We start from the raw sequence: 24,274 nt of genomic DNA on the forward strand, positions 1-24,274 counted from the left end.
CAGGACTGGAAGGCAACTGAGTGGGTGTGAGGCACTTAGGAGGGAAAAACACTTTAGTTATAGCTGGATGATGCAGAGCTCTGGGCTTTGGAGCAACCGTGAGATTTGCATTTTAGAGCGATGAGTCTGGCCTGCATGGAGAGACTGGAAAGGAGGTCTTTGGGGTTGCGCTGGGTCAGAAAGAAAGGGTGGCCCTAAGGGGACCAGCAGACTCCCTTTCTCAGCATCCTGACTTAGACTTGGCCAACGACTAGCGCCTCCAGGATCGCCCTCCCTTCTCTTCCCCTCAGGGCCCCCGTGGGCGGGCAGGCGAGCCGGGGAGGCGAGGCAAGGGGTGGCCCTGCCTGGGTGGTCTCCTGCCCCGCCCCCTGCGGCGCCGTTACCTAGCAACGGATCCGGCTGCAAGGCAGCGGGTAATTTGCGGCTCCCTCAGCCAATGGGAGGGCGTCACCCCGGCCCGCTCCTTTTTTTCTGAGGCTCCTGCTGCTTCCCGAAATCCACAGTCGCCACCTTGAGCTGTGAGGTGCTTCACAGCCCGGCGGGTCTACCCACACGTGGAGCCCACTTTAGACCACGGCCCACCGATCCAGAGGGGCTTAGGGCCACCACCCAGCACCGTTGCTCCGGGCTACTCCTGTGCATCTGCACCCGCGTCTCACCCACGACCGCACGTTCACCGCCCTTACGAATTCCCAGGTGAAACCGGGCGGCACAAGGGCCAAGCCAGCCTATGGCAGCGCTCAGATAACGCAGGTTGGGGGCGCTCGCCCCCATCCTCACCAGCATGGTTCGGCCACTGTCCCTTGGAGAGCTGCCTCCCAGCTACACACCTCCAGCTCGGTCCTCCGCACCTCAAGTAAGTAGAGGATAAGCTAGAAGAAGCGGGGCTGTGTTTGTGACTTAAATGTCACTTGAACATCTATCTGCTGTAGGGTGTGTGATGTTTGCAGGTCAAGTGTTATGGATCTGTGAAGACAAGCGAGAGCTAGCAAGCGATATGTTAGTTTATTTCCTATTATCTGGCCAATGAAAATAGTATGTCTGACAGCTAGTGTGTGTTGGTGACTCGGAACTCTCAGGTGTACTGAAGAGAGTTAAGCCTTCCACTTTTGAAACCTTGATCTGTAGCTGTTTTCCTGCTCTGCATCCAGAAGTCGGGAAAGCAGGATTGACAGAGGGAGAGAAGGGCAAGTTCTTCTGACAGCTGGCTGACCCTTCCTTCTCTTTCCATCTCAGATCCTAGCTGGGAGCCTGCAGGCTCCTCTCTGGCTTCGTGCTTACTTCCAAGGTCTACTCTTCTCCCTGGGGTGCAGGATCCAGAAACACTGCGGCAAAGTGCTCTTCCTAGGACTGGTGGCTTTGGGGGCTCTGGCACTGGGTCTCCGAGTGGCTGTAATTGAGACAGACCTAGAACAGCTCTGGGTAGAAGGTGAGTGACCGACGCCGGCCATAGCTGCTTTGGTGTGTGTGACAAGGTCAGGATGAGGAGCTGGCCACAGGACCCCAGCAGGCCTGGTCAGAAATCTAGAGGCGCATTTCCCGTTCAGAGCCTGTGAGTCTGGGCGTGCTGGAGAATGCCAACATCGCTCCCAATCTCCCTCAGTGCTGTGGAGGGAGCCCAGGGCACTGTGCACCCTAGACAAGTCTTTACCCTCTACTGTGTCCATAGGGTACTGTATCTCGTACCCTATGTCTCTCACCCATAACTGAACAACTCTAGAGGGTAAAAGCTTGTGGAATGTCTATCTTTGATTATGTGTCTGTTTATCGTTTATAGCTAGGGGTTTTTGAAATTGTATATCAGAGTTTACGAATGGAACAAGCTGTATTGTTTTTCAGTATCCGAGAGAAGTAAAATGTGTGTGGGGTAAGTTCCACACAAAACAAAGCCAAGTGATATTGTGTTGTATACCAGAAGGTAGGGAGAGATGAGAAGGCAGGGAGAGACGGCTCTGACCAGCAAACTCAGGAGTTAGCATTGTGATTCTAGGTACTCAAGGGGTTGAGGCAAGAGAATTTTTTCAGTCTACAAATTTAACAACAGCCTGTCTGAGAGACAGACAGACAGACAGAAGGAAGATTGGTGGGAATGTAGCTGGGTAGCATGGGAGACTGCTTGCTGAGCATACCCAAAACCCTAGCTAAGTTTGATTCCCTGATGCTGTGGGGAGGGAGCGGGATGGGGGAGAAGCAAGAGTGAAAAGGAAAGTTAGAGGGTGGTGGTGGTGGTGGTGGCAGTGGTGGCGGTGGTGGTGGTGATGCACACCTTTAATCTTTAGTCCTGGCACTTAGGAGGCAGAGGCAGGTGGATCTCTGAGTTTGAGGCCAGCCTGGTCTACAGAGAGAGTTCCAGGACAGCCTGCAGGAAAAACAAAACCAAACCCTGTCTCAAAAATACAGAGAGAGGGGCTGGGGATTTAGCTCAGTGGTAGAGCGCTTACCTAGGAAGCGCAAGGCCCTGGGTTCGGTCCCCAGCTCCGAAAAAAAGAACCAAAAAAAAAAAAAAAAAAAAATCCAGAGAGAGAGAGAGAGAGAGAGAGAGAGAATGAGAAAATGAGAGAAAGTGTGGGAAGAAAAGGAAACCTTGAACAAACCATCTGACCAGGCTTCTGAGTAGATGGCTCAGGCACGCAGGCCCCTGCAGCCACTTAATGGAGAGCTAGCATAGACTTTGAGGCAATATTCAGGGTCAAGCGAGACCAAATCCTCACTTCCTAGTGGAAGTATTACACAATTCAGGATTTGAGCGTGCCTCTCTTTCCCGGTGCCTGGTTTCATGTGGCTGCCGTTTGACAAAGGCACATTCAACTGTGTTGTTCTTCTCTGGGAAATCTGCATTTGTGTGCTCCCCAGACCTCCCCAGGCCTGGCCTGGACCCAAGGCAGGTCCCAGGTCGCAGTCTCACACCCTGAAGTTATTTCAAATGCTGGCAAGTCCTAGGATACAGAGCAGATGTTTCTTGGAACCTTCCTACATCTTGGGCTCCCACACCCCATCTCTACCCTACCCCCAGCCTCTGCAGAGTCTAAGCATTCACACTCTTAAGACAGCCCTAGGGTCCAGAGCAGATGTTTCTCCCTGCCTGCCAGCCTGCCCCCAGCATCGGGACACACGCACATGTGCGCGCACGCACATATGCATACCCCCACACAAACCGCTGCTGCTTGGGTGGTCCCAAATGACTTCTGAATATCCTGCCACAATAGAGTGAGTCTCCCTCCCATGCCCTGCCCTTCCTCTTTCTGCATTCCCCAGATCTTCTCCAATTAAACACTGCGTGGATGTCCGAGTTTGCTCCCCTCTCTCCTGCCCTCCTGGCTGTGTTTTTGCAGTCATGAGGAAGGTATCTAAGAGGGTAGGAGTTGGTCTCTTTGAGACATGGCCTTCCTGTGTCACCCAGGCGACCTTGACTTGGATCCTCCTGCAGTGGTCTCCCTGTGAGATTAGTACAGTCACTGTCTGAAAGCGGCCGTCTCCTTGATCTTTTCTCTATTTTCTCTCATTTAATGCCCCGCACAATGAGAAGTTGATTGATGGAACTGAGAGCGGAAGAGACATTTTTGTTTTCCGTTTCTGCTAGGACTGGAAGTAGAAGAAGCAGGACCTGGATTAACAGAGATCATGAGCCTGCTTGGCTGTAAATGTGATGTGGTTTTTGTTGTTGTTTTTTGTTTTTTTGGTTGGAGGTTAGGGTTCAAACACCACTACCCTGATCAACTTAAAACCAAGAGGCTTGCCGGGCAGTGGTGGGGCACCCAGAACTCCAGAGGCAGAGGCCAGAGAACTCTGAATTGGAGGCTAATCTAACTGAACCCGTGGGCTCCAGCTCAGGCAGGAACCTTGTCTCCGAAAGAGAAGGTGGAGGGACTGCAAAGACGCCATCGTAGTTAGGAGAATTTGCTGTGCAGTCTCAAGGACCAGAGTCTACACACACACACACACACACACACACACACACACACACACACACACACGCACATGTACACGCACACTCGTGCATGTGCACCCCACAGGAGGATCTCTGGGATTTGTTGGCTTCAGGTCTAGCTGAGAAAACATAAAACCCAGCTTCGAGGAGATAGAGGACACCATCTTCATGTGGACACAGGCATGCACACCTGCACACACACAGATAGTTCTGTGAACGACAGTGATAGCATGCACGATGAATTGAAGGTAAGGAGTGGGCAGCTGCTTGTGGAAGGCAGGAATCACCGCCCACCTGTTGGTGGAGCCCACAGCTGCCCCACGCTCAGTCCCCAGGAGCCGGTCTCCTGGGTTCCTCATCTTTCATGTCTCTCACAGCCAAACATCCCGTCCGCCCTGTGATGGTGCCGTTGTTGAGGCCCTTTTAGACTTCCCCAGAACACTAGTAATTATATATCTGGAGTCTTGTAGCCACATGAAAGAGAAAGAAAGGGGGTTCATAAAACAGGAAGGAAGAGGCTGGGGCCTTATTCTTGTAACCAGAGATTTGGCAATAGACAGTTCTGGGGTGATTTATCTGTCAGACCAAGGACATCAGCCGGGACCCACATTCTCCTCTGTCCACGGCACATGAGACTTTTGGCCTCAGGCTTTATTCCAGTGGGCTGCAGAGTGAGTTCAAGACCAGTCTTGACAGCTTAATGAAATGGTGTCTCAACATTAAGGTACTAGGGCTGGGGAGGGGTACTCAGTGGGTGAGTGCTTGCTGCTCAAGCTTGTGGGATTGGACTGTGAATTCCCAACACCTCTGCAGAGGGGCGGAGCGCATGTCTCTAACTCCAGCACACAGGGAGGAGGGCAGAGTGGACACGAGTGGATCCTGCACCTCGCTGGCAAGCCGATAAGGCAAAAGTGGTAAGATCCAGGTTCACTGAAAGAACTGGTCTCAAAAAATAGTGATGGGGAAGACACCTGACATCAACCTCTGACCTTCACAGACACGCACGGCGCATATGCACAGGTATACACACAGGCTCGGGCACATGTACTGGCACACATGCACAGGTAAACAGAAACACAGGCATACATACACACACATTAAAAAAAAGTACTTTTTGGGGTTGGGGATTTGGCTCAGTGGTAGAGCGCTTGCTTAGCAACCGCAAGGCCCTGGGTTCGGTCCCCAGCTCCGAAAAAAAAAGAAAAAAAAAAAAAAGTACTTTTTAAAGGACAAAACTATACCTGGGTTCGGTCCCCAGCTCCGAAAAAAAGAACCAAAAAAAAAAAAAAAAAAAAAAAGGACAAAACTATACTGGTAGTGTGCTAACCTAGCAAGCATGCCATGGGCCTACGTTCAATACTAAATACTTAAATGCATGGATGGATGGACAGACAGACAGACAGAATAAATTGGTGGGGGAGGGGGGATGAGAAGCCTTCCATCCAATTTCCTCTCTGTTCTACTTGTCGAGAATATATTACTGGTAAATTCTTCACTTAGCCAAGTGCAGTGTGATTCTATGATTGGCCCCATGGAAAATGTGGCTTCACCCTGTGGCGGTAGAGAGGAGCCCAGGTGTCCGTAATCACCGGCCTTTCTGAGGATGGCCAGTGAAATCAGTCAGCTAGCAAAGAGGCTAAGGAAACAATTAGCTTTGCCTTCAAATCTGCTTCCACATCGCCCCCTGGGGTACATACAAATCTGGCCAAGTCAGTTCCAGCTTGGGGCCTTCCTGTCCTTTGCTTCCTATCAGATCCTTTGAAGGCTCGGACTCGTGAGTGAGCCCTGAGCACAGGCTCCAGGCCTCCACAGTCTGGCTTCTTTGACATAGTTACTGCCCTTGCCTGGCTCGCTCTTTTGTTTTTTTATGTGCGTGGGTGTTTGTCTCCGTGTATGTCTGTGCACCATATGTTTGCCAAGTGCCTGAAGAGGCTAGAAAACGATAACAGATCGCCTGAAGATGGCGTTAAGGATATCTGTGGGCCACTGTGTAGGTGCTGGTAATCAAACCCACTCCTCTAAAAGAACAGCCGGTGCCTTACCTGCTGTGCCAACTCTCCAGCCCCTTAGCTCTCTCTTAACGCTGTCAACACCCCAAACCTCTAAGAGTGCAGAGCACTGGATCCTGAAGCCCCTCTCCTAATTCATGGGCCGGCTCTTACTGGCTTGTCAGAAATGAAAACACCAGGTCATCGAGGCTCTGTTCAGAACCTACCATGATTCCTGTTCTGGTCACAAGGCCTGACTCTGTCATAGCTCTTGGGCCTTCACAGGTGCTTGTAAGCATTGGTACTGAGATAGTGTACCAAGTCACACTCCATGGGGGACCTCTGTGACCCTGCCGTGCTGTCAACTTTAAATTTTCTATTAACTTAGTAAATAATAATCCTCTGCTGCTTTATGATTCAAACAGCATCTCCACAGTAGGTCAAGTTGGCCTTAAACTCACAGCACTCCTACCTCAGCTACTTAAGTACTAGTCTCAGCCACATAGAAAGTACTCAGTCCAGTACTGAGGCCAGCCTGGGCTATGTGAAGCCCCATTGCAAAAACAAACAAGAGGAAGAGGAAGAGGAAGAGGAAGGGTCAGGAAGCCGAGATGAAGATAGCTCAGTTGGTAGAGTGCTTTTCTAGAGTTCAGAAAGCCCTGGGTTCAATTCCCTATCTCTGCAGGAGGCAGGCAGATTACTAGTTCAGCATCATCCTCAACTGCATAGCAAGTTCAAGGCCAGCCTGGGCTGTATGAGACCCTCTCTTTAAGAAGAAAAGCACAGGGGGCTAAGGAGATGCACCTTAGGACAGGGCACTTGCCTGGCATGTGCTGTTACCTCAGAGGTAGCGTCTATGCTGTTTTAACCAATTATGCCCCTTTTTGTGAAGGGACAGCCCTCCTCAGCAGATGTCATCATTGTCTGTCTCTCCCCCTCCCAACCGTCCTCCATCTCCCCAACCCCAGTCTTCCCCAGCTGTCTTTCCTCTCTCCCAGTTTCCCTCCATGTTCTAACATGTCATTTCTCTCCTGGCAACTCCTGGTTACAATTCCATGTCTTACTTATAGTGCCAGGCAGTTCCTAGGTCTTTTGCTTGCCTTTGTCCCTTTTTCTTTTTTTAATGATTTATTTCTTTTTATTTTATGTATATTGGTGTTTTGCCTGCATGTATGTCTGTGCGAGGATGTCAGATCCCCTGAAACATGAGTTACAGATAGTTGTGAGCTGACATGTGGCTGCTGAGAATAGAACTTGGGTTCTGTGGAAACGCAGCCAGTGCTCTTAACCACCCAGCCATCTCTCCACCCCTGCCTGCCTTTATCCTAATACAACCAAGGTGGACACTATCTGTTTGTTTGATCGATTGGTTGGTTAGTCTGGTTTTTGGGACAGGGGCTAATTGTATAACCAGGCTGTGTAAGCCCATGAAATTCAACATTAGTGGCCCTGCCTCAGCTTTTGAAGTGCTGAGGTCACAGGAATGAGCCACCACACTCAGTCTCACTTTAAAGATTAGTAAATTGGCCTGGAGAGGTAGCTTGGTAGTAAAGAGCACTGGCTGCTCCTACAGAGACCCAGGTTCAATTCCCAGCACTCACATGGTGGCTCACAGCCATCTGAAACGCCCTCACCTAGCCTCCAAGAGCACCAGACACGTACCTTTCACACATACTTACATGCAGACAAAACACTTATACACAGAAAATAAACTGTAAAAGTAGTTTTAATATTTTAAAATAAATAAAGTTGAGAACTGAGGCTCAGAGAGAGTCGTTTGTCTAGACACAGCCTATCAGAAGCAGGGCCTGGGGTGAGGCCTGAAGATAGCTTCGTTCCAGTCCCTGACCACATGGCCTCCTCCCTTGTACAGTGTGTTCTCTCTGTCTTGGTATCGGTCATCAGCCTTGCCAGCTGATGTTTGACTTTCTCTGTCCACATTTTAGCCGGAGGATTCTTTAGTCTCGACAGTGTGTTTTAAGTGAACTGTGTTTCTTACTCTGGCTTTCTTAGCATGTCTCTCCGGGTTTCTTCCTCCTTCCTCTCATGCCCCCATGTCCATCCTTACAGGGGAGCTCTCTCTGCCCTTCCCTCCTTCCTTCTCTGTGGCAGCCACCAATCCCGCCGTGGTGGAATGAATACTGCTCTACCGGCTAGGGCAGGGCGGGCGGAGCAGGAGAACTGTGGGAAAGCAGTGTGGCTGTGCGGGAACAGTTCGTGAGGGAGCCCAAAGGGCTGAGGATGCCTGGAAATCTGAACTGGGACGTTACCAGGGGTTGAGGAAAGCCAGTGATCTTGGGAAAGGGTTCATCCACTTGGGAAGGGTGGCACACACCTGTAATCCCAGCACTTGGGAAATAGAAGTAGGATTGTCCCCGGTTTGAGACCATATTGGCTATGCAGTGAGTTCTAGACCAGCCAGGGCTGCAGAGTGATAAAAAGCGGGAGCAGGTGAAGGTGAGATCTCAGGACTGGATCCTGGGGATGATAGTAGCCGACAAGAAAGCCTCCAGGCAAGGAGCGGGACGGAGTCTGAGAGCAGACCAAATCCACAGTGTCCCCGATGTGACACTTACCCACCTCCGAGTCATAAGTGCTATCCCCCAAAATGTTCCTTCCTGGCCAGGTGTGACGGCTCATGCCTTTAGTTCCAGCCTGTGGGAGGCAGAGGCAGGTGGATCGCTGAGAGTTCAAAAGAAATCGAGTTCCAGGAGAGCCGAGGCAGTTACACAGAGAAACCCTGACTTGAAAGACAAAAACAACAAAAATCCCCCCCCCCTTTCTCATGTGACTCCATGACTAACATGAAGTAAAATGTGAGGGACACTGGGATTGAGAACTCGAAGGTAGGGGTTGGGGATTTAGCTCAGTGGTAGAGCGCTTGCCTTGGAAGCGCAAGGCCCTGGGTTCGGTCCCCAGCTCCAGAAAAAAAAAAAAAAAAAGAGAACTCGAAGGTAGGCCTCCTGCCTCCTGGCCCTCATCTCAGTGAGGCTGGGGAAGGATCTGGAGCTTGCCAGTCTCCTTGATTTCATCCCTGCCTAGGCATCTTGCCCTGGTGGCAGGAAGCGTCACACTGAAGGCCATCCCCTCCCCCTTGCCCATGGGCTGCAGAACATCGGTCCAGGGTGCTACCATCACTGCACACAGCAGCCTGACCAGAATCAGCCTGTAGACGGGATTTTTAGTAAACCCTCCCCACAGGCCCCTGTGGCCCCTTCTTTGTCCTGCCCAGCTAAGCAGAGAGGGTCCGAGGGTACCTAACCTGGAAGGTCCTATAACCCTGCAAGCCCATCTCACTGATATTTTCCTTTTGATGTTGGGGGATTGAGCTGAGGGCCCTGCACGTCCTGTGCAAACACTGTAGCACTGACTTAACCTATTCGTGTGTTCAAGCCTTTGCCTTGAACCCCAGCCACAGAGTTCCAGAGCTGTGGCTCCTCCACTTCCCTAAGAGGAGAAGGAGATTGCAGGGGTGGGGGTGGGGGGCAAGGCAGAGACTTCTCCTCAGCATTTCCCTCAGAGGTTGGGACCCCATTTCCCAGACCTCTGGTTTACCTGCCCTTTCCCCAACCTGTTTTCTCTTTGCTCTGGCAGTGGGCAGCAGGGTGAGCCAGGAGCTGCATTACACCAAAGAGAAGCTGGGGGAGGAGGCTGCCTACACCTCCCAGATGTTGATTCAGACTGCACGCCAGGAGGGGGCAAACATCCTCACCCCCGAGGCGCTTGGCTTTCACCTCCAGGCAGCCCTCACCGCCAGTAAAGTACAAGTCTCACTTTATGGGAAGTAAGTCCACTGGAGACCCTGGGTGGCCAGGCATGACCAGTGCTGCGGAAGTTGTAGAATGAGGGTCCCTCTTCTGCTGATCACCTGTGCCCTGGTCATTACAGGTCCTGGGATTTGAACAAAATCTGCTACAAATCAGGGGTTCCCCTTATTGAAAATGGAATGATCGAGCGGGTAAGTACCCAGGCTCCTCCCAAGTGCTGGCTGAGGCTCCACAGGGTGGGGGTGTTGGAAGGATTGCAGAGGGTATTCTAGAAGCAGGACTGATGTCACCTGGGGTGTCCCTGGCAGATGATTGAGAAGCTGTTTCCCTGTGTGATCCTCACCCCGCTTGACTGCTTCTGGGAAGGAGCCAAACTCCAAGGGGGTTCTGCCTACTTGCCGTGAGTGCTGCCCCAGCCGCCCCTTCGCCCGCCCGTTTCATCTCCTGCCAGGGACTCCCCCACAGAAAGGAGAGGTGTGGGGGCATGAATGAAAAGGAGATTCGCCAAGTCCTGACTGCCTCCCAGGACAGGATCAGAGAGAGCCTGGGCAGCCCAAGGCTTCCCACCTGCCTCTCCTCACCTCCGGAGGGAAGGGGACCTGTGTGATTTAAACAGAACACATAGATCCTCAGGCAAAGATCTGTCTGAGACTTTTCTGCTCACATTAGCCAACTGTCATCTAACTTGCTGCTTGGACTAAAAAGAAAGCCTGTTAGATGCAGGTGTGTGTCTGGTTATAGGTTAGAGCCAAAGGTAGATATCTTAGTGTGACTGGTGCAGCTTTTCCAGACCCATCCACATATTAGGCACACCCATTCCAAGTGTCCAAAGCTCGAAGCAGCAGCCTGGTGTTCGGGAGCAGCCCAGCAGCTGAGGCAAGCTGAGCCTTGCACGCACGCTCTCCTTAGGGAAGGACGGATCTTGCTTGGAGTGAGGCAGGGGCTGCAGCTCTGGGGCAGGCAGGCGTTGTGCTTTGACCTCCATTAACCACAGGCTTTCCCCAGGGGCCGCCCTGATATCCAGTGGACCAACCTGGATCCCCAGCAGCTCCTAGAGGAGCTGGGCCCCTTTGCCTCTCTGGAGGGCTTCCGGGAGCTGCTAGACAAGGCACAGGTGGGCCAGGCCTATGTGGGGCGACCCTGTCTGGACCCTGATGACCCCCACTGTCCACCTAGTGCTCCCAACCGTCACAGCAGGCAGGTGGGTTGGTTCCTAGACAGGTCTGCCAGAAAAGATGGCTTCCCATCCTTCTCTCTTACCTGTGTACACACACACACACACACACACACACACACACACACACACACACACACACAGAGTTCCACTCTCATTCACTTCTGAAGAACCTTCAAGTGGCACACGAATCACTTTTTTTTTTTAATTAGATGTAGCTGTGTGCCTGAACGAGCGAGTGAGTGCAGGCGCCTGAGGACATCGAAGTGCTGGGTCCTCTGGAAGTGGAGTGTCAGACATTTGTGAGCAGCCTCACATTCGTTCGGGCTGGGAACTGAGCACAGCTCCCTTGGAAGGGTGGCTGATGCTCCTCACCACCCACGGAGCCTTCTCTCCAGCCCTGTTGTTTTTCAGTATTTGATTTTGTTCTTTTTTTTCTTTGTTGTTATACAGTTTGTTTGTTGGGGGTGGAGACAACACAGGGTCTCACTATCCAGCCCTGACTGGCCTGGAACCTACTCTGAGTAGAGTAGACTGGCTTTGAACTCACAGAGACCCACCTGCTGCCGTCTTCCTAATGCCAGGACTAAAGCCTACATTTCTGCTTTCAATTCTGTTTGTTCTTAAGATTTATTTGAGCATGTGTCTGTGTGTCTGTGTGTGACCTATATGCATATATGGGTGCCTGTGGATGCCAGAAGACCCTGTGGATGTGTCAGACCCTGGAGCTGCAGGCAGTTGTGAGCTGCAGTCGTGTTTCCTTCCTGCAGCCCATTCCCAGGCCTGCGATTTCGCCTGTGGCCCCTGTAGAACACTAGCTCTTGCAGTAGGCAGAGGACACAGGGGAATAGAGTCGGGCCCACTGAGTTCCATGTCAGGCATGGGTCCTGGAGGTACAAGCCTAGGGCTTAGCCAGGTTTAGGTTCACTCAGACTCACACACACTTTTAATCTCTCTGTCTCTCTCACACATACACACATGCACATACACACACACTTTCAATCTCTCTGCCTCTCTGTCTGTCTGTCTCTCACACACACACACACACACAAACATAACTTTTAAATTCTGAAGACTTACAGACCCCTTTCTGTTCCACTCTAGGCTCCCAATGTGGCTCAGGAGCTGAGTGGGGGCTGCCATGGCTTCTCCCACAAGTTCATGCACTGGCAGGAGGAACTGCTACTGGGGGGCACAGCCAGAGATCTCCAAGGACAGCTGCTGAGGTCGGGCCTCCCCTGGGACTTGGTGAGGGGGCCTGGGAATTCACTGTAATGCTAAGCAGCTCTGGAAGAGGCACCCCACAAACCCACACTGAGTGTCCAGGCAATGTCTGACTCCCCCTCGCACACCCTAACAGGGCGGAGGCCTTCCAGAGCACCTTCCTGCTGATGAGCCCCCGTCAGCTGTATGAGCACTTCCGGGGCGACTACCAGACACATGACATCGGCTGGAGTGAGGAGCAGGCCAGCATGGTGCTGCAGGCCTGGCAGAGGCGCTTTGTGCAGGTCAGTATGGGCAAGGTCAAAGGAGGGTTCCACGGCCCCTCCCGCCCCTCACACTCACCCCGACTCTTCAGCTAGCCCAGGAGGCTCTGCCAGCCAACGCATCCCAGCAGATCCATGCTTTCTCCTCCACCACCCTGGATGACATCCTGCAGGCGTTCTCGGAAGTCAGTGCCACCCGTGTGGTAGGAGGCTATCTGCTCATGGTGGGTCTGCATCCAGCAACCTTGCTTCCCTTCCAGCAAGTTTCGCCCCCAGAAATCCCTTTCTGAAATCATGTCCTCTCTCCTCACAGCTGGCCTATGCCTGCATAACAATGCTACGGTGGGACTGCGCCCAGTCCCAGGGTGCCGTCGGTCTTGCTGGGGTGTTGCTCGTGGCCCTGGCGGTGGCCTCAGGTCTTGGGCTTTGTGCCCTACTTGGCATCACTTTCAATGCTGCCACTACTCAGGTAAACCAGGACCAGGGGAAGGGGGCAGCCTTCAGGGCCATCTCCAAGCCACACAGTCCCTCCAGATGTTTGATTCCCTGCTCTGCCCTTCCAGGTACTGCCCTTCTTAGCTCTGGGCATCGGTGTGGATGACATCTTCCTGCTGGCACATGCATTCACAAAGGCCCCACCCAACACTCCTCTCCCAGTAAGCATCATCCCCCAGCTTGGGCCCATCCAGAGTTAGTCAAAGCGGTGAAGAGCCTCTTGGTTTGATTAATCCTGTCTGATTGCCTCATTAACCCTTCTGAGCACTCATAGATGTAGGTGTCGTGATAACAGTGCTCGTGTCCCAAGGGTTGATATAAGACCAGTGATGTAATTCAGGATGGGTGCTTAGAACAGCAGATGCCCATCCATGGTACCTCACAAATGTTGACTGCTGTGGCGTCAGAATTGCACTTCCGCCGAGTTCCTGGGCCTCCCCTAACTCTGCCTTGAAGTCCCATCGCCCTCTGTGGCCTGAGGGTTTGTCCCTGCTCTGTCCTGGCAGGAGCGCATGGGTGAGTGTTTGCGACGCACCGGCACCAGTGTGGCACTCACGTCCATCAACAACATGGTCGCCTTCTTCATGGCTGTTCTGGTTCCCATCCCTGCGCTGCGGGCTTTCTCCCTGCAGGTGAGGGGTCACAAATGGACAGGTGGGCTGGGGTGGGCGCGGAGCACGGAGCGTGCTTCATCCAGCCTCCTGTCTTCCCAGGCAGCCATAGTGGTCGGCTGCAACTTTGCAGCGGTAATGCTTGTCTTCCCCGCTGTCCTCAGCCTCGACCTGCGCCGGCGCCACCGCCAGCGCCTCGACGTTCTCTGCTGCTTTTCTAGGTACTCTTCCTTCGTGCACGCCCATTCCTGTCCTTGACCTCACCCTAGCCTGTGCCCTGCCCTGCATTCTAACCCGTCTGCTCTCTCTGACTCTCCCAGCCCCTGCTCTGCTCAGGTCATTCAGATGCTGCCCCAGGAACTAGGGGACAGAGCCGTACCAGTGGGCATTGCCCACCTGACTGCCACTGTGCAAGCTTTTACCCACTGCGAAGCCAGCAGCCAGCACGTAGTCACCATTTTGCCTCCTCAAGCCCACCTGCTGTCTCCAACTTCTGACCCACTGGGCTCTGAACTCTACAGCCCTGGGGGGTCCACACGGGACCTTCTCGGTCAGGAGGAGGGGACGAGGCCAAAGGCGTCCTGCAGGTCTCTGCTCTGTGCCCACTGGACTCTCGCCCATTTTGCCCGCTATCAGTTTGCGCCTTTACTGCTCCAGACACAAGCCAAGGTTAGCCCAGGTGGGGCAGGATAGAGGCTCAGTGTGTCTGGTTCCAAAGAGGGCAGAGGGCTGGAGGACGGCCTCTTAGCTCTCATTTCCCCACAGGCCCTGGTGTTGCTGTTCTTCGGGGCTCTTTTGGGTCTGAGCCTCTATGGAGCCACCTTGGTCCAAGATGGGCTGGCCCTGACAGATGTGGTCCCTCGGGGCACTAAGGAACATGCTTTCCTGAGCGCCCAGCTCAGGTACTTCTCCCTGTACGAGGTGGCCCTGGTGACACAGGGTGGCTTTGACTACGCCCACTCCCAACGCGCCCTCTTTGATCTGCACCAGCGCTTCAGTTCCCTCAAGGCTGTGCTCCCCCCACCTGCGGCCCAGGCCCCCCGCACCTGGCTGCACTACTACCGCAGCTGGCTACAGGGTAAGCGGCCAAGAGAGCAGCAGGTGGAGATGCTGCCCGGCGCGGTCTTTAGAGCTGTAGGTCCCATCCTGGTCCATCCCGTGTGCCTGCAGGTATCCAGACCGCATTTGACCAAGACTGGGCTTCTGGGCGCATCACCCGCAACTCTTACCGCAACGGCTCTGAAGATGGCGCCCTGGCCTACAAGCTGCTCATCCAAACCGGGAATGCCCAGGAACCTCTGGATTTCAACCAGGTAAGGAGTGGGCTAACTTGGTCAAGGCACACTGGTGGGCTCCAGACCTCCCCACGCCCAGGCCCTTAACCTTCTCTGCCTTCACAGCTGACCACAAGGAAACTGGTGGACAAGGAGGGACTCATTCCCCCAGAACTCTTCTACATGGGGCTAACCGTGTGGGTGAGCAGCGACCCCCTGGGCCTAGCAGCCTCTCAGGCCAACTTCTACCCCCCACCTCCGGAATGGCTGCATGACAAGTACGATACCACTGGAGAGAACCTTCGCAGTGAGTCCTGGGGGAGCTCGCCTGGATCCTGGTCCTCAGCCCACACAGGCCCTGACCCTCCAACCCCATCACTGTTCCGTTCACTCCATCTCCTCCCTCTGCTCCTCTGTCCTTTCCACAGTCCCGGCAGCCCAGCCCTTGGAGTTTGCCCAGTTCCCCTTCCTGTTGCATGGACTCCAGAAGACTGCAGACTTTGTGGAAGCCATCGAAGGGGCCCGGGCGGCATGCACAGAGGCAGGCCAGGCAGGGGTGCACGCCTACCCCAGTGGCTCTCCCTTTCTCTTCTGGGAGCAGTACCTGGGCCTTCGGCGCTGCTTCCTCTTGGCGGTCTGCATCTTGCTGCTCTGCACCTTCCTCGTCTGTGCTCTGCTCTTACTCAACCCGTGGACAGCTGGCCTCATAGTGAGTGTTGGCCGGGTGGAGCGGGGAGACCCCAGCAGCAGCCCAACCTGCCCTGTCCAGATGGGCGCTCCTGCCGCCGGGAGCCCTGGGTAATCCCTGCCCTCCGCAGGTGCTGGTCCTGGCGATGATGACTGTGGAGCTCTTTGGTATCATGGGATTCCTGGGCATCAAACTGAGTGCCATCCCCGTGGTAATCCTCGTGGCCTCTGTAGGCATCGGTGTTGAATTCACGGTTCATGTGGCTCTGGTAAGCATAGGCCCTGGGAGGAACGGTCAGGTGATCAGTTTTGAGCAAAAAAAGTGGTGAGATCACCTTCTGTGTGCTGGGAACTGTTTAGTGTTTAAGCTGGGCGTGGCGGCACAGAGGATCTGGGTTCAAGCCCCAGCACCCACAAGGTGGTTCACAACTCTCTGTAACTCAAGTTCCAGGGAACCCAACCCCCTCTTCTGATCTCTTTGCATTAGGCACGCACACGGTGCTCAGACGTGCAGGCAAGCAAAACACACACATAAAATTAGTAGACGTAGAAAGAAAATAGACTATAAACATCGTGAGAGAGACTAGCATAGCAACAGTGTCTTCGCCAGCCAGGCAGTTCTAGTGCAGGAGACACAGAGACAGGAACTTCTCAGGCTCAAGTCATTCAGGCCAGTCCAGGGCAGGTAGCAAGACTGTCTCAAATAAACACAGAGGGGCAAGTCAGTTGACAATACAGTCTTATTCAGACAGAGTTTCATGCAGCTCAAGCTGGCCTCAAACTCCGTAGTTGAGGGTGACCTTTAGTTTTTTTTCTAAGATTTATTATTTTTTTTTTTTTTTTGCTTTTTTTTTTTTCGGAGCTGGGGACCGAACCCAGGGCCTTGCGCTTCCTAGGCAAGCGCTCTATCACTGAGCTAAATCCCCAACCCCAATTTATTTATTTTTATGTGCATTGATATTTTGACTATATATGTCTGTGTGAAGGTATCGGATCCCCTGGAACTGGAGTTCCAGACAGTTGTGGGCGGCCATGTGGGTGCTGGGAATTGAACCCAGGTCCTCTGGAAGAGCAGCCAGTGCTCTTAAACCACTGAGCCATCTCTCCAGCACCAGCCTCCTAATTTCCAATCCTCCTGCATCCAGTTATTACAGGAGTGCACAACCATGTGGGGCCCAGTTCCTCCAACAAGTGTTGACTGTTTCCTACTTATATGTTTTGTTTTGTTTTTGTTTTTGTTTTTTTTCTTTTTTTCGGAGCTGGGGACCAAACCCAGGGCCTTACGCTCGCTAGGCAAGCGCTCTACCGCCGAGCTAAATCCCCAACCCCTGTTTTTATTTTTAGTTTTTAATATGTGTGAGTGTTTTGCCTGCATGTATATATATGTGCACTGTGTGTGTGTCTAATACACAAAGAGATCAGAAGAGGGTGTAAAATGCCCTAGAACTAGAAGTACAGATGGTTGTGAGCCTCCCTGTGGGTGCTGGGACTTGAACCCAGGACTTCTGCAAGAGCAACAAGTGCTCTCAGTCACTGAGCCATCTCTCTAGCCTGAATACTTATATCTTAAGTAGTCTAGATGGACAATAACTAAGTAAATAAGGGCCATATTGGGGCTGGAGAGATGGCTCAGTGGTTAAGAGCACCTGACTGCTCTTCCAGAGGTCCTGAGTTCAAATCCCAGCAACCACATGGTGGCTCACAACCATCTGTAAAGAGATCCGATGCCCTCTTCTGGTGTATCTGAAGACAGCTATAGTGTACTTATATATAATAAATGAATAAATCTTTAAGAAAAAAAAAATAAGGGCCATATCTATAGTGAAAAAGAAATGAGGGGGCTGGAGAGATGGCTCAGCGGTTAAGAGCACTGACTGTTCTTCCAGAGGTCCTGAGTTCAAATCCCAGCAACCACATGGTGGCTCACAACCATCTGTAATGAGATCTGATGCCCTCTTCTGGTGTGTCTGAGGATAGCTACAGTGTACCTATATACATAAAATAAATAAATTTTAAAAGAATGTCTATGAGCAATAAATAAACTTTAAAAAAAAAAAAGAAAAAGAAATGAGGGCCTGGAATAGTTTAAAGACATAATGGAAGTTGGGAAGATGGGAAACATTTTTCCCTTAGGCAGTCTCAATGTAAGTTAGGCTGACCTCCTACCTGTGTGTCTGAGGATGACCTTGAACTTGTGGTCCTCCTGCCTCTGCCTCCTGTTGATTGGGTTCACCACCACACTGGGCTGCTTCCTCATCCCTTGGAACCAGCCAACCATTCTTTTTTTTTTTTAATTTTTTTTTTTTTTTTTTTTTTTCGGAGCTGGGGACCGAACCCAGGGCCTTGCGCTTCCTAGGTAAGCGCTCTACCACTGAGCTAAATCCCCAGCCCCCCAACCATTCTTTTAAATAGTTTTGCTATAAAAGGATCACGGGGCTGGAGAGATGGCTCAGTGGTTAAGAGCACTGGCTGCTCTTCCAGAGGTCATGAGTTCAATTCCCAGCAACCACAAGGTGGCTCATGATCCTCTGGTGCCCTCCTCTGATCTGCAGGTATTCATGCAGGCAGACTGCTGTATACACAGTGACCTGAAAGAGCTTGTCTAAAAGGAATGTTAAATAATAAAACAAAAGAATATATGAATGGGGCATAGTGACATGCACCTGTAATCCCAGGACTTGGTCAGCGGAGGCAGGAGGATGAGCTCATTCACAGGTATATTACAAGTTTGAAGCCAGCCTGGCTGGGTAGCAAGCCAGAAACCAGTTTAGGCTACATGAAACGCTATCTCAAACAAACAGTAAGAGATCATAGGTGTACGTCAGCAGTTGAACGCTCACCCAATAGGGCAAGGGCACAGCTTGGATGTTTTTCCCCAGCACTGAGGTGGGGAGTGGGGCAGCATGCAGAACAATACAAAGAGTTTTAGCCAGGTGGTGGTGACGCACACCGCCTGGTCTACAGAGTGAGTTCCAGGACAGCCAGGGCTGTTACACAGAGAAACCCTGCTTTAATAAAAAAGAAAAGGTTATCCTGAGGGCGGCATGGTAGCACATGCCTATAATCCTAGCACTTTGGAAGAGGCAGACAGTGTGAGTTCAAGACCAGCCTGATCTGTATAGTGAGTTCCAGAACAGCCAAGGCTATATAGTGAGACCCTGGAGACCCTGGGACGTTACATCACCACGTTGTCCAACCCCTTTGGCCAGGGGCTTGCATGCATTGTTTATTATGACCTATACTTAACTTTGAGGGGTAGGGGTCCGAGGAGGACTTGTGGTAGCCAGTTCTCTCCTTCTAGTTTGTGGATCCTGGAAATAAATTCAGATCATTAGGCTTGACTGCAGGCACCCTTATCCACTGAGCCCTCTTGCTGGCCCCTTGTGCATTTTCTGTCTAAAAGGCTGGGCAGTAAGTGGTTCAGACTCTGCAAACAACATAATCTTTCCATCATAGCACAAAAGCTGCCACAGGCAGTAGTGCTTTGACTTTTGTTGTTTTGAGATAGGGTCTCACTGTGTAGCCCTGGCAACTCACCAGGTAGCCCAGGCTAGCCCCACAGAGATCCTCTGAGTGCTGGAATTAACAGTGTACAGCACTGCCCCAGCAGTAACAGCAGCACTTTAATGAATGAGTAGTGGGGCTTCAGCAAAGCTACTGACCAAACACTATGGACACCCACCTGCCATTGCTCTGTGTGGCCAGACACCTCTCCTGTTACCAAAGTGGATTCAGTGTTTCCAGACCATCCCAGTGAAGCTAGTTAGTCCCGCCTTCCCAGGGGAAGGTCTGGGTGCAACCTAGAATGGAAAAACAGCCGCCGAGGACACTGGATGGCTGACTGTGATTGGCAGAGGAGGAACTCCAGGACTCTCTCCCTAGGGCTTCCTGACCAGCCATGGTAGCCGGAACCTGCGGGCTGCTCGCGCTCTGGAGCAGACCTTTGCCCCAGTGACTGATGGAGCTGTCTCTACATTGCTGGGTCTGCTCATGCTTGCTGGTTCTAACTTTGACTTCATCATAAGGTACAAGAGAGCTCAGGAAGAGGGGACTGCCCACCCTGGCCTCAGGTGGCCTCAGGGCCTGACCACCGACCCTTGCTCTCTCCCAGGTACTTCTTCGTGGTGCTGACGGTGCTGACACTCTTGGGCCTGCTCCATGGACTCCTGCTGCTTCCTGTGCTGCTGTCCATCCTGGGCCCCCCACCACAGGTGACCAAATGCTCCTTCTGTCCTCACCCTAAGGGACAGGGTAGAAAAGCAAGGGAGGGACAGACCCATAACCAAAGACCTTCAGTGGCTAACAGAGGGCTCAGCTCTGTCGGGCTTTCCTAAAAGAGCCCTCCATCAGCTGAAAGTGGCTGCCTCAGATGCCGGGCCCCTGCCCCTCAGCCTTCAGTGGGAAGGGACGGGCCTTAAACTTTTAGGACCCAGAGCAGAGGGAGGGTTTGGCAGGCCTTGAATTCTTGCTCTGTGAAATCTGACAGGGAGCCTGGCTTGGGGCTGGCGTCTCTTTCAGGTGGTCCAGATATACAAGGAGAGTCCACAGGCCCTAAGCTCCACAGCCCCACAGAGGGGTGGGCTCAGGTGGGGCGTGTCCCCCACCCTGCCCCAGAGTTTTGCCAGAGTGACTACCTCCATGACTGTGGCCCTCCACCCACCACCACTACCTGGAGCATACGTCCACCCAGCCTCCGATGAGCCCACGTAGTCTGCCGCTGCCAACTTATCAACAGCTCTAGCAACCTCAGTTCTAGAGGACCGGACTAGCCACTGAGTGGAAGAGTATCAGAATCACAGAGACCTCACAGGGCCACACAGAGTCCCTGGGAAGCAGTGGGTGAGGTATGAAATGCAGGCTGGACCCCAGAGGGCTACATGCTGCTATCTGTCTCCTCTCCTAACTCAGTTACTGCAACCTTAGCTGATCCCCAAAGAGAACAGCTCCTGCTCAGACAAGAGCCTCCTCACACATAGGAACTCACGGGAGTTCATGTCTGTATGCAGGTTGGGCCAAAAGGCTACATTCTGGCTGCAGTGCAGCCCTGTCCTGTCCTGTCCCACACTGACACCTCAGTAGACCAAGCCTGAGGGTTCCTAGTTCATTCTCCCATCCCTGGCCTTTCATTGCTTGATGACTCCTAGGGAGGCCCTCTGTACCCCTCCCTCCCTCCTACCATATAAATTATTTATATGAAGATGTTTATTTTTGTATATAGATGCTATCACTGCTCAAAGTTCTATTTTTAAAGAGTGAAATATATTCTATACAAACTCATTTCAAACGACTGGAGGGTTTTATTTTTAGATGACTTAGAAGAGAGAGCGTCAGAGCCAGACACCTTGTGGGGTGTCAGGGCCTGAAACCTGGGTTTGTCTAGTTCTGGGTAGGAATGACCCCAGATGCTGAAGTTTTATGAAAGTACTTGGTAATTGGGTCATAAATGCTTACCATGAGGTGCTTTGAGAGCCTCAGGTGAATCATGTAGTCATGGCCGAGTTCAAAAAACACCACACACAACCAATCCTGAAGTCAAGAACCCTGTCACAAAGATAGGACTCTCTCAAGGAGGTCTACCCAAGTTCCCGAGGAACATGCTCGTTGCCAAGAAGCACAAGAATTCTAGGCCTGCACAAGAGGCAGGCAAAGACGATAGGTGTGCATGCATCAGACCCTTGTGGAGCCCAAAGCAGTCAAGCCCAAGATGCCAAAGCGCCCCAGCTGCCAACTCGGCCGTCTGGCTTTCATCACACCAACTAGGGAAGCGCACTCAAAGCTCCGTGGCCAAGGGTCGTAGACTCTGCCCAACAAAGCCCAAGGTTCTAACCAAAGCAAAGGCCGCAGCTCCAGCTCAGGCTCCCAGAGGTGCCCGGCCCCTGTGAAGGCCTCACAGAAAAGGCTTCAGTCTGTCGGTTTGAGACAGCAGACTGCTGTGACACAACAACCTACACACTGTCTGCCGATGACCAGTGCCCTGTGCGTTTTTACAAACAGAAATGAAGCAAGCATTCTGTCCACATGGGATCCCAGTCCTGCCCGCCTCCCAGCTCCCTGCTCCTTCAGCACATCGGGGAGCGGCAAATTTGAGAAACAGGTAGACATGGTGAAATAGAAGGTTATGGAAAGGACCCGCTGAAGAAGAGCTGGGGAAGGCAGAGCCTAAGGAGCTATTTTAGGTTTGTGGAGTGAGGGGAAAGAGCCCAGAACAACTTTCAGGACAACCGACATCAGTGTCCCAGGCAGAAAGTTGTCGACTGCACTGAGTTGAGCGCTGGTGCGGAGGGCTGGCCAGCCCTGTTGTGCAGTGCTATGGAAGAAGCTGGGCACACCCTTGGGCTACAGTCAGAGCCCCAGTTGTCCCTGGCGGACACACACCCTGGGTTCCAGCCACCGCTTACCAGGAAGGGTCCCACCCAGGCACACTGTCACCTCACACCTCATCCACACAGAGGTTGGAAGTCATAATCCAACCAAACATTACATACACAAAGCACACTGCAGCTAAATCCCTTAAAACAATTAAGATTAGCTGGCACGGTGAGAAAATACCAGCATTTACGTGGTAGGATTAGAAGTCATCCTCTAGGGGCTGGGGGTTTGCCTAGCAAGCGCAAGGCCCTAGGTTCGGTCCTCAGCTCCAGGAAAAAAAAAATAAAAGAAGAAGTCATCCTCTACTACTTGGGTTTGGGGTTAGCCTTAGCTACATGAAGTGCTGTTTTCTTACATTTTATTTGGTGTCTGGGGTGGGCATATGGGTACTGATCTGTATTGGTTGGGTGCACACATGCTATGTTTCTAGTGCAAAGGTCAGAGTCCGAGCTCTTACCTTGTGGGGCCTATGGATTGAAATCAGGTTATCAGGCTCAGTGGTAGATGCCTCGAACTACTGAGCCGTCCCACCAACACAAATATTGTCCTCTAAAAAAAAAAACACTAGGTGATGTGGTGTACACCTTTAATCCCAGCACTGGGGAGGCAGAGGCAAACTGATCTCTGTGAGTTCCAGGCTAGCCTGATCTACAGAGTTTCAGGCTAGCCAGAGCTATGCCAAGAAACCAGTCTTTTTTTTTTTTTTTTAAGATTTATTTATGTATTATATATAAGTACACTGTTCCTGTCTTCAGACACACCAGAAGAGGGCATCAGATCCCATTAGATGGTTGTGAGCCACCATGTGGCTGCTGGGCATTGATCTCAGGACCTCTGGAAGAGCAGTCAGTGCTCTTAACCAGTGAGCCATCTCTCCAGCCCAAGAAACCAGTCTTGAAAAACAAAAGAGGAAATAAATCTTTATGACATATCGATGGAAACATTAGGTAGCCAGGGTTACCACAAACCAGAGAGCCGCTTCAGGCCTCAGATGCTGGCCGCATTCTTGGCCCCATTGTTGGTTGGAAACTGGGAACTTGTACATTTCAAAAGGTTTACCTAATAGCCATTAAGGTGTGATGTCATGTACAGAGGACAATAAATGGCTCTTGTCGGGGCCAAAGATGTCCCAAGATAAAATGCTTCTAGACTTAGAGCATTCCAACCTCACTGCATCATGAGGTCCTGATCGTTTAATCAGCCTTGCATACAGAAGGTGTGGTTCCTTTCAGGAACATTGTTCACAGCTGTGTTGAAAGTTTTTACCCTGATTGCTTGGTCAGTGCGGTCCTGAAGAATGAAGGTGTCATTGGGATCACTGAACAGGTCCAGTCAGAGGTGAACCCCCAGGCACAGTCAGTCTTGGCCACTTACCTCATCTAGCCCGGGGTGAGAAGTCCCATACTTGTAAAGTCATCTCATCTTGTGTAGCACCGAACCGTACTCTACCCTCTGACTTAGTGCCCTTTCGTGGCTCCCTATTCCTTAGATTAAACCCAGTCCCTTTCCAGACTCCACTAGGGCTACCCTCCACTGCCAAACATAGCCTTTAAAAAAACCCACACTTTCTGGACAAAAATAATTCACTAATATTTGTGTCACCGTAACTTTGAACTTGCCATTCCCTTTGCCTAGGCTCTTGTTTGTTTGTTTGTTTGTTTGTTTGTTTTGAAACAGGGTTTCTCTGTGTAGCTTTGGGTGTCCTGAAACTCTGTAGACAAGGCTGGTCTCAAACTCAGAGATCTGCCTGCCTTTACCTCTTGTGTGCTCAGATTAAAGGCGTACACCATCACCATGGCTCTACACAGATTCTTCCTCACCTTCCTTTGTCCTAACCCCAAGCCATCCTTCAAGAAGAACTGGATGTTACCAGCTCACACTGGTAATGTGACTGCTATCCTTGGAGGCTGAAGCCAGAGAATCGCTATGAGTTCAAGACCAGTTTTGTCTATATAGTGAATTCAACAGCCACAGCTAAACAGAGAGACCCTGTCTCAAAAGCTAAAAAAAATAAGCTATCCGGGATGAGAACTGCCAGAGGGGTAGTGATGAGGGTTAGTAATATGGCGCCTGTGTGGTCCTGCTGCCCTGTGCTGTGCTGTGCTGTGCTGGGCTGGGCTAGGCTGCTCAGTCTAAGGGGTGCTCTGCCTGTCTCTGAAAACAGAACAGTAACCCTAGCATTAGAAGCAACAATTTATGAAACCCAGACCCTAGGAGGGAAGACAAAGCAAGGTCCCAGTCAAACAAATGGCAGAGAAGCAGGGAGAACAGTGGCCTGGAATGCAGGCTTCTGCTTGCTTGGTTCTGTTTAAGGCATTCCCAAAGCTGGTTTACCAAACCAGTCCAGTCACATAGAGAAGACATTTACACTGTGCTTGAGTTCCAGCCCTGAGGATTTTTTCCAGGATTGAAGGATGCAACTTACTTACTGGAAACACACACACATATCTAAATTGTAGCTGTCTAAGCTACTTGGTGAGGCCGAGGCACGGAA

At 51.8% G+C, this 24,274-nt stretch overlaps 1 protein-coding gene across 7 annotated transcripts; it reads left to right on the top strand.

The window, feature by feature from the left end:
* Nucleotides 1-456: 456 nt before the first annotated feature.
* On the top strand, nucleotides 457-20,688 carry Ptch2 (patched 2). Of its 7 annotated transcripts, NM_001108975.2 has the most exons (22): nucleotides 496-856; nucleotides 1,237-1,429; nucleotides 9,511-9,700; nucleotides 9,805-9,874; nucleotides 9,992-10,083; nucleotides 10,689-10,884; nucleotides 11,962-12,083; nucleotides 12,218-12,365; nucleotides 12,437-12,568; nucleotides 12,658-12,813; nucleotides 12,908-13,000; nucleotides 13,346-13,471; nucleotides 13,553-13,671; nucleotides 13,771-14,119; nucleotides 14,216-14,528; nucleotides 14,621-14,763; nucleotides 14,851-15,031; nucleotides 15,153-15,433; nucleotides 15,543-15,680; nucleotides 19,294-19,436; nucleotides 19,523-19,622; nucleotides 19,930-20,587. In NM_001108975.2, the coding sequence occupies exons 1-22, from the start codon at nucleotides 785-787 to the stop codon at nucleotides 20,119-20,121; spliced, it is 3,549 nt and encodes a 1,182-aa protein (NP_001102445.2). In that variant the 5' UTR covers nucleotides 496-784; the 3' UTR covers nucleotides 20,122-20,587. The 7 variants fall into 7 exon arrangements, 6 of the variants coding, with proteins under 6 accessions (XP_038966395.1, XP_038966391.1, NP_001102445.2 ...); XM_039110463.2 differs by lacking the exon at nucleotides 19,294-19,436 and having other exon boundaries at nucleotides 476-856; nucleotides 19,930-20,688; XM_063288115.1 differs by lacking the exons at nucleotides 496-856; nucleotides 1,237-1,429 and adding an exon at nucleotides 4,501-4,652 and having other exon boundaries at nucleotides 4,742-9,700; nucleotides 19,930-20,688.
* The last annotated feature ends 3,586 nt before the right edge of the window (nucleotides 20,689-24,274 follow it).

Source organism: Rattus norvegicus, chromosome 5, assembly GCF_036323735.1.
Source record: "Rattus norvegicus strain BN/NHsdMcwi chromosome 5, GRCr8, whole genome shotgun sequence".
NCBI classification, from domain to species: domain Eukaryota; kingdom Metazoa; phylum Chordata; class Mammalia; order Rodentia; family Muridae; genus Rattus; species Rattus norvegicus.

Bases quoted from the DNA above. Each gene is read 5' to 3' on its own strand.
- Ptch2 (NM_001108975.2), top strand. From the start codon at position 785: ATGGTTCGGCCACTGTCCCTTGGAGAGCTGCCTCCCAGCTACACACCT. The intron at 1,430-9,510 runs GTGAGTGACCGA...TTGCTCTGGCAG, and splicing joins AGAACAGCTCTGGGTAGAAG to TGGGCAGCAGGGTGAGCCAG. The intron at 9,875-9,991 runs GTAAGTACCCAG...TGTCCCTGGCAG, and splicing joins AAAATGGAATGATCGAGCGG to ATGATTGAGAAGCTGTTTCC.